The sequence below is a fragment of the Cyanistes caeruleus genome, chromosome 4 (assembly GCF_971803275.1).
Source record: "Cyanistes caeruleus chromosome 4, bCyaCae1.hap1.1, whole genome shotgun sequence".
In the NCBI taxonomy this organism is placed as follows: Eukaryota; Metazoa; Chordata; class Aves; order Passeriformes; family Paridae; genus Cyanistes; species Cyanistes caeruleus.
In genome coordinates, this window is record NC_141704.1 from 15,799,088 (window position 1) to 15,815,116 (window position 16,029).

At 34.0% G+C, this 16,029-nt stretch overlaps 1 protein-coding gene across 6 annotated transcripts in view; it reads left to right on the forward strand.

Moving 5' to 3' along the window:
- The window catches only part of TBC1D22A (TBC1 domain family member 22A), a 142,694-nt gene that overhangs the window by 38,404 nt on the left and 88,261 nt on the right, over nucleotides 1-16,029 (forward strand). For all 6 annotated transcript variants that reach the window (XM_023918659.2, XM_086886867.1, XM_086886871.1 and 3 more), the window contains exon 9: nucleotides 13,999-14,108. In XM_023918659.2, the coding sequence (XP_023774427.2) occupies nucleotides 13,999-14,108 (110 nt within the window). The remainder of the gene's footprint in view (nucleotides 1-13,998; nucleotides 14,109-16,029) is intronic.

Consider the following 16,029-nt stretch of genomic DNA (forward strand, 5'->3'; position numbering starts at 1 on the left):
TTTTAGAATACAGTAACCTCGAGAGAAGGTCAATAATGAGCAGCTGAGCATATATCTGCAAGTAACTGTATAGCGTAGTTGAGTAGTAGTACATTACTGTATGTGTTTTATTCATTAATGTATTTGATACCCTGTGAGGGCTTGGGACAGTGTGAACTGGATTCCTATGTGCTGCAGAATCTTCCAGATCCCATTTGTTCTTTCAAGAGGTCAGTGTACCCTGCCTGCTTTAGCTTCATTTCTCTGTTCCTTAAACTTCATACTGGAACCACATATTGGAGTATTTCCAGATTAGGTTGCATTGGTCAGAAAAGAGTTTGCCTGCCATGTGCTTGGATGGCACAGCAGAAGCAGGGCTTTCTGCTGTCAAAACAGGTGGCTTTGCTTTTTTTTTTCCAACCCACAATGTGCATTCCTGTCTTCTCTTTTTGGTCTGCATTGGCTTTCCTTGGGCACAGTTAAACTGGCTGGAAACTAGGCCCATAATAAATGGAATTCTTTCCCTTTCTGCACTCATCTTGAGGATCAGAGAAGAGTGTGAGTGCTGATGTGGGGATAAGAGCATGTTAGGAACAAAGGGAGAAGCAAAGGCCTGTTTAGTGCCAGGTAGCACTGAGACTGCTTTAGCTGTGTAATAACACATAAGACTCATGCTAAGGATTTGTGAATTACACTTACTTTTTGCTTAAAAGGTTAGGGAGCATAACAAACAGATACAGGATATGGCAACCTGCTTTTCTATTATTTTGCATCCTAATAATGTCTTGAATGACTTTGATTTGTAAACCTGCTATAGACAGTGCAGGTTTACAAAATCAGTTCTGTTTCAATTTTTATTTCGCTCTCTAATATACTGTCAGATTTCTGAGCTAATTAGAACAGTTCATCTGAAATGCTGGATGCATTGTTACATCTAATAGACTTGGGCTTTGTCCCCTTCCTTTGCTTTTCATATGTAGACTTTTTAAAATGTTAATTGTCACATTTTCTATAATATCTTTGCTTTTTAAAGTACATTTGTAGTTCTTAGTAATCAGAGTGTTCAAAGTCATATCATATTGATGCAATGAAGAAAGTAACTCCAGTAATCTTCATTACCTCCACTGAAATAAAATGAATTTCTTGAAAATCTGTTCAGTTAACCAGAAAAACTGTAAAATGAAAATTCTTGTTGTTATGAACTGGCACATATTCTAGCTTGAATATAGTATGCGCTGTGATAAAATATGTTCTTCAGTTTGATTACAGATAGAGAGTAGTAAGAGTCCTGGATACTTGAATCATAAGAATGTATTAGTTGACAAAGAAGGATGTACCTCAGCATCACTGTCTTTCAGGAAAAAAATAATGTAATTCAACTAAAACCGTTCCTGTGGATAATTTTAAAAAAGGTTTCTATTTGCAGTCAAGTAAGCCTAATTAAAGTTAGAATTCTCTGGCTCTTGTTAACAATAGCTAATAGAAGTGAAAAAGAGACATTAAGATCATCTTAATTGCTTAATTGCCTTTTATTTTTAGCTTTGTATGTGAGAGAAAATCAGTATTTTGAGCAATGGTATTAATTGCTCATAGTCTCTTATGAGTTATCTGTTTAAAACAAAGTAAAAAAAATCCCAACCTTCCTTAATGCCTGAAATTTTAAGGTCTATTAGTCTTTCAAATTTTGTTCATTTTTAAATGATCTTTAAAGAAAGGACAATCTCAGTAGCTTTTTTTTTTTTTTTTCAGACTAGCATCTATGTATGAAGTTGCTGAGCTCCATGTCTGAAACCTGTCACTTTGCCCTCCATAAATAACTTTTTCAAAAGAGTATCATACCTAATTATCATATTTTCATTGAAAGGGTAGTAACAGTTGCTGCATTTTTTGATCTGTGTTTGACTTACAAGCTTTAAAAAAAATATCTAAAGGAATTAAAAAAGGTTGGCTGTGGAGAAAAGCTTTAAGAGCAACTGTGGAAGAAGCAAAAACCTACTTCCTCAAAGATTAAAATAGGTGTTGGACAGAGGTTTTTCAGACCTAACAATTTCTGATGACTGGTAGTAATAGCTTCAGTGTACCACTGTTTAAATTTAATGTTCTTTTCTTAAAGATGTATATAACTGGCTTTCCTGTGAAGTCAGGAATTAAATTAAAATTTTTCATCTTTGTTGGCATAAGATAGGAACTGAAAAATTGGAAATTGACATTTCATAATTTTTTTTTTTTTACTAAATCTGTAGGTGTGAGATTAGAGTCATCTTCCTACTCTTCCTAACATTACAAAGTTTTCTTATTGATGTTAGAGCAAAAATAATTGGATTATATTTCCTTAAACTTACAGCTTCTTGTTATTTGTTTTACTGCTCTCCCCATTATTGTGAATGGAAGCATCTGTAGATGGAATTCAGTGTTTTGGGTTAGCCTTTATTTTAATTTGTTTGTTTGTTTGTTTTAAATATTTATTGCATGCTTCCATGTCATACCTAAGAAGTGTGTCTTGAGAATACTGATCAGCAAACTACAATGTATGGCCCACCCTCCATTTATTTTTTGTGATAAAGCTGTGATTTAAAGTGAATATCTTTTTGAAAAGCAGCTGGGGAGTTCAAGCCTGTGTAAAGCCCATCTTATGACTCACAGTTTTTATGCCTTAGAGGAGGAGCCAAGTAGGAACTTGAAAGTTACTAATAAAAATTTCTTCAATCATATGAGTGTCAGGAAGTTTATCATCAAAAGGCAAAAAGTCTGAGAGAGGTCTGATGGAACCTATAAAATACCACCTCCTAGCAGGAGATTGGATTTTTTGTTTAGATATTTCTTGTGAAGAAACTTTCCAAATCCTGTCTTACAGGTAAAATCAGAGGTGCTCTTTTGAATTTTTGCTAAGAGTTATATAGAAGAAATCTCTAAATTAATAAAAAAAATTCTTAGATCAAATGAGACTAATCAAACTTCTGTCTTAGGCTAGACCTGACTTATTCTGATTACTTTTCTATTGATTTGAAGTGTTTGATGTTTTCAGCTAACTCAGATTTGTCTTTTAAATTGTTGTCTTTTCGTATTCAAGTTTGCTTTTTTTTTTGTTTCTTCTCTGATGTATACTAAAAAGAACTTGAGGAGAAAGAATTTTTGTTCCCCATGTATATATTAAAACAGATCTGTCAATGAAAGTACTTCTTTACTGCATAGGATGATGTAGATTTAAATTATCTGCTTTTAAAGTTTGTTTTGCATCTGTATTTATGTTTCTAAATTTTCAAATGTATCTGTCTAAAGAGATGCTGTTTTGTGATGTTTAGTGCAAACTCTCAGTATTTTACAAACTAAATTAATTTTATTAATTTATTAGTGCTAATTTAAGAAACATTTCTCAAATTTGAAATACGTTTTGTGGTTTATATTGTTTCATTTTTGAAGAAAATTAAGAAACTAATAGACTCATATGATGAGTAAATAATGAGACATTAGTGAAGGGTATTCTGTTTGAAACTACAGACTGGAAATGTTGGGTCGTGGGAATAAATGGAAAAAAATATCTTGAGTAGTGGTAGAAAACAATAAACTAAAATTGAGGAGAAACCAAAAGGTTTCTTCAGGAATAAAAAGGAAGAATTTTGAAGAAGGAAGGTAATTGCAATAAATATAACTGTGGGAGAGATATGTATTCCAAAGGGAGCAGCATATTTTAGTTCTGGCTTCTGCATTCTTATTTCTCCACTCCCCATGGTCTCCATATAGTTATAATTAGTGGTCATCTCTCTATAGTGAATTGGCACAGAGGTGGTTATACTTCCAGATCGAAGTCCTCTCAAGCATGCTTTCCAACAGACTAGGAAATTACTTTAATAGCTTTTATGCCATTAGAAGTGGCTTTTGACATCCAAATATTACACTTTTGTGTGTTTATTATGAAGTAACTTGTGGGAAGAAAAGCTACAAAAGAAAGAGTGGCTTAAGCAATGACAACATGTTTTACAAATGGCAGAAGTGTAACATCCCAATCCTGTTGCATAGATCAGTAGCAGGTGAAGATCTAAGAAAAGATTTTCAAATTAGGCGGATCACTGTTTTAAAAAGAACTGTAAGAAAAAAAATTTGTCTTATTTTCAATAAGATACATGGTTAGTTAATAATTTATAGATGTCAAACCAATACACATAAATTTGTCAAGTTGGTGTGCTGAAACTTCAATTTGAGTTGGCTTTGTAGTTTAAATACAAACCTTTTTTAATCATAGTAGTGAAGTCATTGGCTTTTTCATAAGCAGGGGGATATTTTGCTTGTTTCTTATTGAGAAATCTGATGTTTTAAATTTTTACTTTAAGCTGTGGAAAACAAATTTTTAAAGCAGAAGTGAAAAATTATGTACTTAAGCACAATAAAAAAGAAAGTTTTCTTGTAGAACAGTTTTTCTTCTGTAGACTTTCATTGTGTTATTTCATAGAAGCAGAAAGTACTTAATGCTTTTATATCACACATTTTGACAAAACCCAGTATTTTTAAAAAATTGGCTTTTAAGAACATGTCCCATCTTTAATTATGACATAAAAATTTACTGTGGTATGACTGAAATTTAAAGACAACTACCTTTCTTACAGTAACATTGTTCAAGAAAATTAGAGATCATATTATTACTTTTGAACAGACTTTTGAACAGAGCAGGCTTTTTTTTTTCCCTAGAGGTTTGATTATTTCTTTATCTTGACAATAAATACCTATTCAATATGTAAAAATATCTTTGAATTTTATGAAAAAAGCAAGCCTCGTGGCTTTTTTGCCTCAGAAGCATTTGTAGCAGTTTCATTAGGAAAGTATAAATTGCAGCAGATTTAAGACAGTTAAGGAATACATTCAGCAATTAAACAGTACAAGAAGTAGTGTTTCCTGCAGAGTGAATTCTCCTCAAATATGCTTCTTCAAATTTAGTATTTGCCATTCATACTAAAAAGCAGAAGTAATGGATGTTACTTAATTTCTGTTTTAAGTAAGGCAAGAAATCTCGAAGGTGGATTCCTTATTAGCTGTGAATGATGTGGGAGATTACAAAACACAGAAGCATGTAATTTTGGTTAAGAAAGTTGATATATATCCAATTGAAAATTGGATATTGTACAGTGTGGGTTGCAGCAAACTGCCACTGTCACAGACATGTGGGGATGTCACTGAGGGACAGTTGTTTCCTCTATTGTCCATTTTTCTTTGAGAACTTACTTTGTTATGCCATTCAATGACATTAACGGGTTAGGATAAAAATTGCTTCATATGTGAGTGAAGTTATACTTACACAGAGTTATGGTCGTATGTAAATGGTTGGTGAGCTTATGTGACAGCAAATATTTCAGTCTTCAGTCACGGGAAAAAATACATTTCTGAATTTCCAGAAGTTTTTATATTTATGTACGAGTTCTTGGGTAATTTGTACTACTTTTATTTTCACCCAAGTTAGATTTGAGCCTTTGAGCTTTTTAAGTTATCCAGGAAATGTGTTATTTCTGTTTATGGAATTGTTCAAATGAGTTCTCTTGACAGCCTTCTATTATTAAGTAATTACATGCAATTTCTTCTTTTGACTTTTTTTTTAATAGTTTCAGTAGAAAATATTAATTTTCAGTACTTTTAAAGTTCACCCCTGCATATGCAGATACATATACCTGTTTATCTTTTAAATATGTTGTAGCCTTTAGTGCAGTTGAGTTTATTCCATCTCCAATAAATAGTTCTTTTTCAAAAATACATAAATTTATAGTTTCTTTTTGAAGGCGTTTCCAGTGCTAGAGTGATAGTTCTGAAATAACTCTCTAATCAATCCTATACCTGAACACAGGGAAGGCCTGGGTTCTTGAGGTTTCCTTTAAACTTGTTTTACCACACTGTTGTTTGCTCTTGTCCCACCCTTGATGTTTTGTCTCTATGTGTTTGTGTATATGTGTGTTAATGCTTTAAAAAATTAAATGATAAAGCACAAACTAGTTAATTAAAATTGCAACGTGGGAGACATGTTCAAACTTTAATCTTTCATTTCCTATTCTCCAAGCACCTTTTGGATTTCTCAGGGAATTCCCTTATGAGGCATTCTAAGAAAATACTCATCAGCATCCTGTGCTCACCATGCATACTGGTTGCTAATTATGAGTCCCTTAATTTGGTGTCACATGCACAGCTTCTCCCTGGCAAACTGTTTTGGTTGACAGTAGCAAACCTATTGAAGTGAGTACTATGAGCAGAATTCGTGCTGAGCATTGTGTTTACTGTTGCTGAAATCCATTTTTAAGAAGAGCTGCCATCTTAAATGCTTTGAAGGCTCCTGTTTCCTTGTAATGTCATGCCCAGGAATGTGGTTTATACTCTTCCTTCTATTTCAAACTGCATTTACTGGCAGATTATTCACCTATGAGGAAGAGGTTCTCAGTCCTGTATTTGTCATTATGCAAGTTCTGTGAGTCAAAAGACCTGTTGGTACCACCAGTTTTACTTAATTCTCCTCTGTGCCCTTTTGGTCAGAGCTTTTCATCTTCCTTCTGTCTGACTTGAGGACCAGTAATCTCAGTCTGCAGCCTATGAAGAGCTGATGTCTTTTGTTTAATTTGAAACATGACCTGAGAGTTTCAATTTTTCAAATTAAAAAATGACCTTAAAAACAGGTCTGTTTTTGTGTGTGTATATATATATATATATATATATATATATATATATATATATATATATATATGTACAGTAGGTTATGAATATGAATTAAAGGAAAATTCTGGATTATTTAGTGTGGAGGAAAAAAATATATTTGCAGGTAAAATCTAGCCAAAAAAAAAGCCTGGGTTGAAAGGATTACTGTCAAGCAGTGTAGGCCCACTAAAGGAAGTCTCTGAATGATTTATTGATTACTTTCATACAGAATCTACAGAATTCTGGATATTAAATATCTCCTCTTTTGTGATAGAGCAAATTGAGAGTACTTGCAGGGTCATACATTTATTTTGATGAGCATAGAAGTTCAGTCCATAGGATCAAGTTGATGTTGTTTTTGGACAGGCTGATTTACCTTGGTTGCTGGGTCACACAAGATTGTAACAGTTGCCATATGTAGTAAATATTATTTAGAGACTTCATATTGATAAAGTATAGTGGTTAATATTTGAAACATAATTCCTATATGGATGTATAAAGATACTTACCTTTCTTCCTACTGTATCTGAAGGAAACTGGAAGATCAACTGAAAACAAATGTAAGATTATTGACAAGGTTAAAATTGACAAGTTGTCAATATATCATATATGTGAGAACATGTCTGGTTATAGGGGAATATTTGAAATGCAGTAAGGTCATATTTACCTCAGCCTGGACCGATGACATGATTAAGTTTTTTTTTAAATTTTACCTTTGTGACTGCAGTACCACAAAGAAATGGGAAGCTTTTACTTTGGTGATTCATCCTTAACAGCTCAAGAGCTATTTCTATCAAGATTAATATGTAACTAGAAATTTTTAAATTGGTGATATTGATATGGTAATATACATATTTAATTAGGCAATTGTTACTGAAAGAATTTGCATTTAAATGCTCTATTATGTCTTGATCTTCTTAGAAAAACATTACCTTAGTGCAGCAATGACTGAATAGGTATTTCATAAGGCTTTTGAAAACCGAGTTTGGAGTGGAATATGTAAGATCTAGCTGTGCAAATATTACTGTGCACCTCTGCATGCAATCATATGTGTATGATTTTGTACTTTGAATACTTGTGTGGTAACCTTTGTGTTAGGTCTGCCTGAAGATGCAACATCTGAAGTAGATTGTAGCAAAGTAAGCTTTATGCAGAGAAACCCCTGTGCATCTGTGGTCAGAATGGTTTCCTTGCACTGCTGCAGGAGATTAATTTGGACTTCAGGTATATGGTAATGCTTTTTCAATGTTTACACAAATTAGTGCTAAACCCCCCCCCAAATTTATGTTCAAATCATTAACTAAGCTAATGTTTTTATGTATTATTTTGTATATTAGGTGTATGTAAAGACCAATCATAATTTATTGGTAATCTTGTAGTCTGTTTTGGGCTTCAGCACTAGATCTTTTCTACCCTGACATCCATTTTATCCCCTGCCTTGCACTCCAGTGGATTTATCTGAGTTTTGCTGATTCTGAGTGTTGAGAAACCATTTCAAGATAAAAAGCTACAGTTAAAACATTAGTAGAACAATTAAATATTTGTTTCATTAAAAAAAAAATCCTTTAAGAGAATGTGTGCTTTATTTAATGGATATATCTTTTGTAGGAACTTGCTCAGTGTAATGAAGTATGAAAACTATCAAGTTACACTGATTTTATTCACACTTTATAAAGACTGAGTTTTTGTGTTGGTAACAGGTTTAGAGAAGTTCTGAATGCAAACTGCCTTTTTATTGGTTGCATGTGTTTTTACCCTGATCTGTACTGAAAAGGTAAAATTCCAGTACTCTTTAGAAGAAGTCTATTACATCTAAAAGACATAAATTGGTTGTGAACTTAATTTGAACATGCTGAACAACTTCAGTTAAAATCATCCATTGGGTTTAATCTTGAATTAAAACCTACTTTCAATGGAGGCAAGCTGTTTAGCATGTTTACTTTCTGCTGTCATTGGGAAACTAAATCTGTAAATAGCTGTAAGCAATATTTTTTTACATTTGGATTTTATTCCTATGTCTCTGCCTTTGTGGGTGGATCCAGTTAGAGCTGTTCAGAAAAAGTTAGTCTTTTTGCATGGTAGGAGGTTTCAGAAGAATACCCTGGGAGTGAGTAAAGAAGAGCTAATACCATGCTTACAGCAATGCACATATTCAGATCAGCATGTCACAGACTCCATTCTACAACAGGTTTTCTCCAGGCAACCATTTTCATATCTTTTACAGTTGTATAGATAACATGATAAAGAACTCCACAGGAAACTGAAAAAGAGGAGAAATTTCTGTAAGACTTCCTAATTGGGAAGTTTTAGGCAGTGATCTTTCTCCCCCAGATATTGCACACACTGGTCTTCTATTTCTGTCCACATTCTTTTATTCAGTCTTTATATTATTATCCATTCAGATTTCACTCATTGAAAAGAAATTTAAAATTATTTAAAACCAGATATTGCAATTATGTTGTCAAGCACAAATAATATCTTATGTACTTTTGGGATGGTTATTTTGTTATTTTTGCTTCTGTTTTTCCTGAAATCCCTTGTGGTCTCTCTTTCAAAACTTTTCTAGTGCGTCTATTTCTTCATCCAAATAAGAGAAAAAAAAAAAAAAAAAAGAGAGAGCAACAAGAAGAGTTTGACTGCTTTTCCCTTAAATCTGCAGGAGAAAAAAAGCATTTGCACTACGTGCATAGCCAAATAAATGAGTAAATGCTAAATATGTAGATTATGATTTTGCATAGCATTCTGCCAATCAAATGTTCCTAAATTTGAGCTTGTTGAAAGGGATGGCCTTTATAAATTTCATTTGTACTGTGGAAAAGGGTCATATGGATATTCAGTGTCAGTTTTGAACTTCCTCAATGAAGTGTAGCAAAGTAAGGTGGATTGAGGGAGCAGAAGCCATTGATGTCACTGAGAATTTACTTGAGATTTTTGTGATGCTCTGACATCTTTATTAGAAGAGTTCTTAGGTTCTTTCACGGTAGCTCCTTGTTCATCATACACCACATTTAAATCAAAAAGTACCAGTTAATGTAACATATCCAAAAATATACATCTTAGCTTAATGAAACATTATTTTCATGTAGCTCAAAGTAATTAGGTTTATTCATTGAAATACTTGGTTGCAGAATTTTAAGCCAAAGTTTGACACAGTTGCTTTACTCAGGGGAAATACTGCTAGGGTATAATAGAAATACAACTGAATTGTCTTAAATATTAAATTAGATTTTTTTAAATTTCAATACTTCATTATCTGACTTCAGAAGAGATTGCTTAGTATGATGCATTAGAAGCACAATGGGATTGAAAATTGGTCTAGAAGTAGCTTATATATTTAAAGAACACATAAAAGATATTGAATAATTATTTTGTGTTTAAGAGGCTTATGGAAATGCTAAAGATCAGTCTCTTTAAGCCACAGAAAAGCAAAATGTTCTTGGATATCTCTTCAAAGGGGAGACAAATCAAGACAGCTGGACAAGTACTTCATAAAACTGCTTTTTTTATTTCTGTAATGGCTGAACATTTGGTTCTGTGACATTGTAACTGGGGACTACTGATTCTTTCAGTGAAGAAAGATTGCTAAAAGCTATCTATATCTGCTGTTGTTCCCTATGGAATAATGAGAATTTTACTTAGAGTAGTGAATTTGTGTCAGACCTGTGTTCTTTTCAGAAAGGCCTGTCCTGACTTCCTCTTTGTGCTTCAGGAACATACCTCTGATGAACAGTAATTGGAACCATTGAAAGATATTAAAGCCTATATTGTATTTTCTGGGGGAAAAAAAAATAAAATTGATCATTCTAATTTGATAATCCATCTTTATTAAAAGAATCAGAATCTAGTTTTTCCAAAATATTAATGCTGGAGTGTTGCTGCTGTCCAAGTTGCTTCATTTAGCCTACCTTCACAAAGTGCCCTGGTTTTCTCACAGTTTGCAGATAGTTCAGTCGCAGGATGGCAGATCATTTGGTGGGTGTTTAAAGCTTTATTTTAGGTAGGTTTAAACTTCTACAGTTTAGAAGTCTGCATTCTGAAACAATCTTTTTAAGAGCAAATTATAGCTAATACTGAGAAACGAGATTTTTTTTTAAAAAAAAATGTGATTCATCTGGTTTATTTATCTTTCTAGTTTAGAACAAGTCAGGTAGTACTTTGTCACTTCTTGATCTTTACTGGCTGTGGAGGGAGGTGAAGATGACCGCTTTTGATGTTTGTATGGATCTTCCTCTTTTTTGTTGGTTTAAAACCTGATGTGAGAATATAGTGTGAAATGATAGATTTTGAAAGAGACAGACAAAAATGTGGTAAGATAAGAAAGATGAGAAAGGGAACTTAAAAAAATATTTTTCATTTGTTATCTTTTCGTACCCACGTGTGTTGTGCTATGGTTTATAGCTACCTTTTCGTTCAGAAATGTGATACCAGTGTCATGAAAATAAAAGGTGCTCCAAGGCAGAAAATTTGCAAAGGAGCACATTGTCCAAGTAGTTGTAATCTCATTCTTTCAACAAATGTTTAGTGGAGGAGGGCCTGAAGACTTCATTCAAAGGGAAGACGGTTCAGTATATGTTTGTGTTTTATATAAATACCAGGAACATTTGGTACATTTACTGTTTTTTTCTGTAGACATAGGCAGAGTGAGAGTGGGGTATTTTTTTTCTGTTTGAAATATTCAAATGAAAGTTAAAAATATTAACTAGAATTTTTTTTCCACTGGGGCACTGGTTCATGAAAATATGATAAACAGTATAACTGTAAGACATTTTTGTGAGTTAATATGTACAAGATATGCCAAAGTTTTGTTTCCTTCTGTAGTGGATTCATCATTAATTTTCTTGTTTATTTGGAAAAGTCTTTTTTTTCTAAATTCATGTGGATACTTATCCTTAATTCTATTTTTTGAAACTGTTAAAAAGAGCTTCTCTGCTGAAAATTGTGGGCTTGTCTTTGTGGAGTTTAAAATCCTGAGGCAGATCAGGTTGGAAGTAGACAGATAAATACTTAATATTGATGTTTTTAGCAGGTTCATGTGAAACTTGTCATCTTAAATTGACTTTACTTTGTCCATCTTAAGTCTAGTAATATTTTGTCTTTCTGTAAGTCCTACTTACAGCCCTTAGTAATTTTTCTATTTGTGGTATTGGTAGTGGACATGTTGGTATTTCTTTGCAACTTTTTCTGGCCTCTCAGGGACCTTTATGCTGTTCATTTTATTTTTTGTGAGCTGCAGAGCTGGCATTTCAGTTTAGATTAATTTTGCTAAATGCACTTCACCTTAGCTACTTGTCTAATTTGAGTTAGGTTTCTTTATTGCTAAATGTTTCGGTTCTTTGGCTGATGCTGACCTGTCTGCATTCCTTCAAACCTTTCTTGTTATCTCCATTGTTTTCAAATATTTTTACCATGAAAATACTTTTATATTATCTTCTTCTCTTAATGTGTTTTTCTGTGGAGGGATTAAGCTTAATGAGTGAAATGAAGCCAGGCTTGTTCTAGAACCTGTCTTTTATGAGAGGAGTCTAACAGAGAAAGTGATAGGACCAGAGGACAGAGGAGCATTAGCTCCCACTTACTGCCATTGTTTCCATAGAGCATAGAGAAAATTTGCTGTCCATTGTGGGGCATCTCCCTCCTTTTTATAGCATATGCTGCTGTCATAAATATTTTCTTCTCCTAACAAAGGATGTGATATTAAAAAAAAATGGTGTTGTAGTCTGCTGCTCTGTTTTGAAAGGTAGTGTTATATCAGACTTTATTATATAGGGTATTTGAAATATGTTGAATCTTCTTTTAGAAACTGGGTTTATAGAACTGTACTCCAGTGCAAAGGTGGAATTCATTAAATTACCAGTAAATGGCTATTGGTTAATTGTTTACATCCCTGCCACCTCTGAGATCATCCCATGCTATTATTTTATGCTGCACTCGCATTTCATTTACCAGATTTCCCTAGTAAGTAAATATCTAAGGTAATGCCTTATTGGCACAGCCTAATCTTCTTGTCCTACAGCTATTAATATTTCACAATCCAAAACCATTTATCCCTTAGAAGGTGTGCACCCACATATAGACATCAATGTACACAGGAATGCTTTGGTAAGACCTTGCTACCAGTGCCTACTAGTAGTGGTAAAATCACAGATATGTTAAAATTATTCCAAAATATATGTAATGGTAATGGTTATTGCCAATGGATAAATAAGTTGTTTAAGGTAGAATAATCAAATGTGACAACCTAAAATGTCCTTGGGCATCTCTAATTACATACTGCAAAGCCAAGAGACAGCTAATAGATGAGTTTCAAGATACATATTCTTGGCTTACTCTTACTTTTTATTTTATATTACCTTGCAGGTATGTAATGGACGAAATTCCTTCTTAGGTACACCATGCACAATTTAGGTAGAATTAACCTCTTCTGCACCTCTCTCTCCTTGAGAATAAACCAGGGCTGGGACAGATGCTTCCTTGATATTCATTTTGATACAGTAAGGCACTGTGAGCTGCTGAAAGAAGGAAACTACACCTTTTACTTGGAGCCTTCACAGGGCATTTTAAACTCTCTTCTGCAGCTGTATGGGAACTTTGAAAGTAAAGAGTCAGGACAGCACTTTCTGTTTCTTTTCTAAATGGATTAATTCAAATTCCATGCCTTTAAAAAGACAATGTAAAATTGTGGTTCATGTTGAAGAGTGAATTTCTTTAAATGCACTTGTTTGATAGACTTGGTTTCCATGAGTTAGGTGTCATTTGGATTCTGTGCTTTTCCAGTGTTGAGAATCAGAGAGTTTTTGGGGGATGGGGAGTGGGAATCACCTGTTTTCTTTTGTCTGATTTTCTTCTATTCCAAATACTTGCTGGAAAAACAAATCCTCCTTGAAAAGCTATAGTCTGCTTTCTAAATAAAATTCAGTGGTTTTCTGAGAAGATTTTTCAGGGCTTTTTCTTCTGTGAAGACTGGTGACATATTTGCACATTCTGTGCATGGTGCTAACATAGTCCTCTTCTTCAGAGATTGTTCATATATAGCTTGAGGGCTCTCAAAGTGCTTCTGATCCTCTTTCAGGTGTGAAATGTTTAGAATAAAGTAATTTATTATATATTAATTCTGGTTAACCAGGCATGATTTGAGATTTTCACAGTCTGCAAGAAATTAAGTATTCATTAACATTTAAAGCCATTAGATGACACAGTTGAGCAGTAAATGATTCATTCAGTCCCTGTTAAAGTAAATGTGCATTGGTTTCTGACTAGAAGATAAGTGGTGTCTGTCTTTGTTTTCAATTATTTTCCTCATTCTTGCTTTATTTATTCTATGCACTTCATTGGCTTGTCTTTCTTTTCCTGAAACAGAAGAAGAAGAAGTGGAAAATTTTGATGTTTCCAGTCTGCCTGAAGAAGTGCTGCAGAACATAGAAGCTGATAGTTACTGGTGCATGAGCAAGTTGCTTGATGGCATTCAGGTAAATTGATTTTTCCTGTCTGTAAGTAGTGGAGTTAACTGATTAGTGTCATGGCTTTGAACTACTTCAAGGCTGAAAAAGAATACGTCTATGAAAAACAGGGGAAAAGTTGATTTTCCCATTGGAGAAATCCACTGTGAGTTTGGCATAGAAAGGAAAGAAAGGAAAAGGAAAAAAAACCTGTGCAACTTCTCTTCATCAGAATGTCTGCATGTTTGATTGTGTGTGATGTTCTAGAGCAGAACAGAAACCTCCAGTTCTAGATGCGTGTTTTGCAAATCTGTTGCCAAGCATGAAGCATAGTTGCTCATGATCTCACTGAGGTGGTAAAAACCTGGCTTATTTATTAATTTTTAAGTTGTTAATATAGCAACTTATAAGTGATTGCTGTCATAATAGTTCCTGAAATTATCTTCATATTTTTAAAATACCTATTTAAAACTTGTTACTTACACTGCTTCACTGTTTGATTTTTTTCTGTGTGGAAAAGCTATAAATAAAGGCACAATTTTCTGTTACATGCAAGTTGGACTCTAATAATGGTAGATTTTTGCATAAATGTTCATGAGCATAAAAGTTTATGAAGACTAGAAGTATCTACAATATTCTTTCCTATGACATGTTTTAATATGAATGTTTCATTGGTTAAGGTGCATTGTGAATTGAAACTTGTAACAGAGTTCATTTCTGACAAAACAGTTATAGAATTTAGTCAGCAACAAAAGGCTTTAACTTTTTTGAAGGTGTTTTAAGTCCATTTCTCCTGGTTAATGGTCAAATAGCTCAGTGTTTTGTGTGGTATTTTTGAAATGCATAGTAATTTTCTCATGTCAATTCCTGTAACAAATACTGGCTTGCTTATTTCAATCTCTCAGAAGTCCTAAATTTTAAAGTACTTAACCACAGAGCAAAAATACGTGAAAAGTTATATAGAGAAAAAGCGAGAGCTTGAAATCTACTGGAAAGAAAGCAAGCCAGGTAAAGAAATGCAACCCTCCAACTGTTTTACCTGCTTCTGGAACGTCATTGTCACTGGCCTGTTGCTTTATTTTTTTTTTTTCCTAGGAAAGGAAGTTCACAGATTAAGTAATTTCTCCTTAAAATTCTGTTTTCATATAAAACCATCAGGTACTGAGAAGCAAAATATGGAAACCAATTGCAATGAAATTAAACTGCATCGATGAAAATTTAAGCTGTTATACAAATGGAATAGTGTTGGCTGTATTCAAGGATGCACTCATCTATCAAAAGAAGGCTTGAAAGATTATGCTAGCAGTGTGACTAATGATGTTACAGTTAATTCAGTGCAACTGCAGTGCTGCTGAAATAAAAGGGTTTCTTGTTTTTCTTCTCCCATTCTCCTGTTTTGTTTCCTTTCTGTGATGATATCACTTTACTAAACAGATAACCCAATAGTGTAGCTGCAGGTTGAGTTGGTTGGAAGAGCTAACCCTGTAGAGAAGGATTTGGGATACTGGTGAACATGACTGGCAATGTGCACTTGCAGCTCAGAAAGTCAGCTGTGTCCTGGGCTGCATGCAAAGCAGGTGTGCAGCAAGGGTAGGGAGGGGATTTTGCCCCTTTACTGTTCTTGTGAGATTCCACCTGGGTGCTGCAGCCATTTCAGGGATCCCCAGCACAGGACAGACATGGACCTGTTGGAGTGGGTCCAGAGGAGGGACATGAAGGTGATCAGAGGGTTGGAGCATCTCTCCTATGAGGAAAGGCTGAGAAGATTGAGCTTGTTCAGCCTGGAGAAGGCTCTGGAGAGATGTTACTGTAACCTTTCAGTACTTAAAGGGAGCTTTTGAGAAAGCTGGAGAGAGACCTTTTACCAGGGCCTGTAATGATAGGACAAGGGGCAATATTTCAAACTGAGAGTAGATTTAGATTGGACATAAGGAATGCATTTTCTATGATG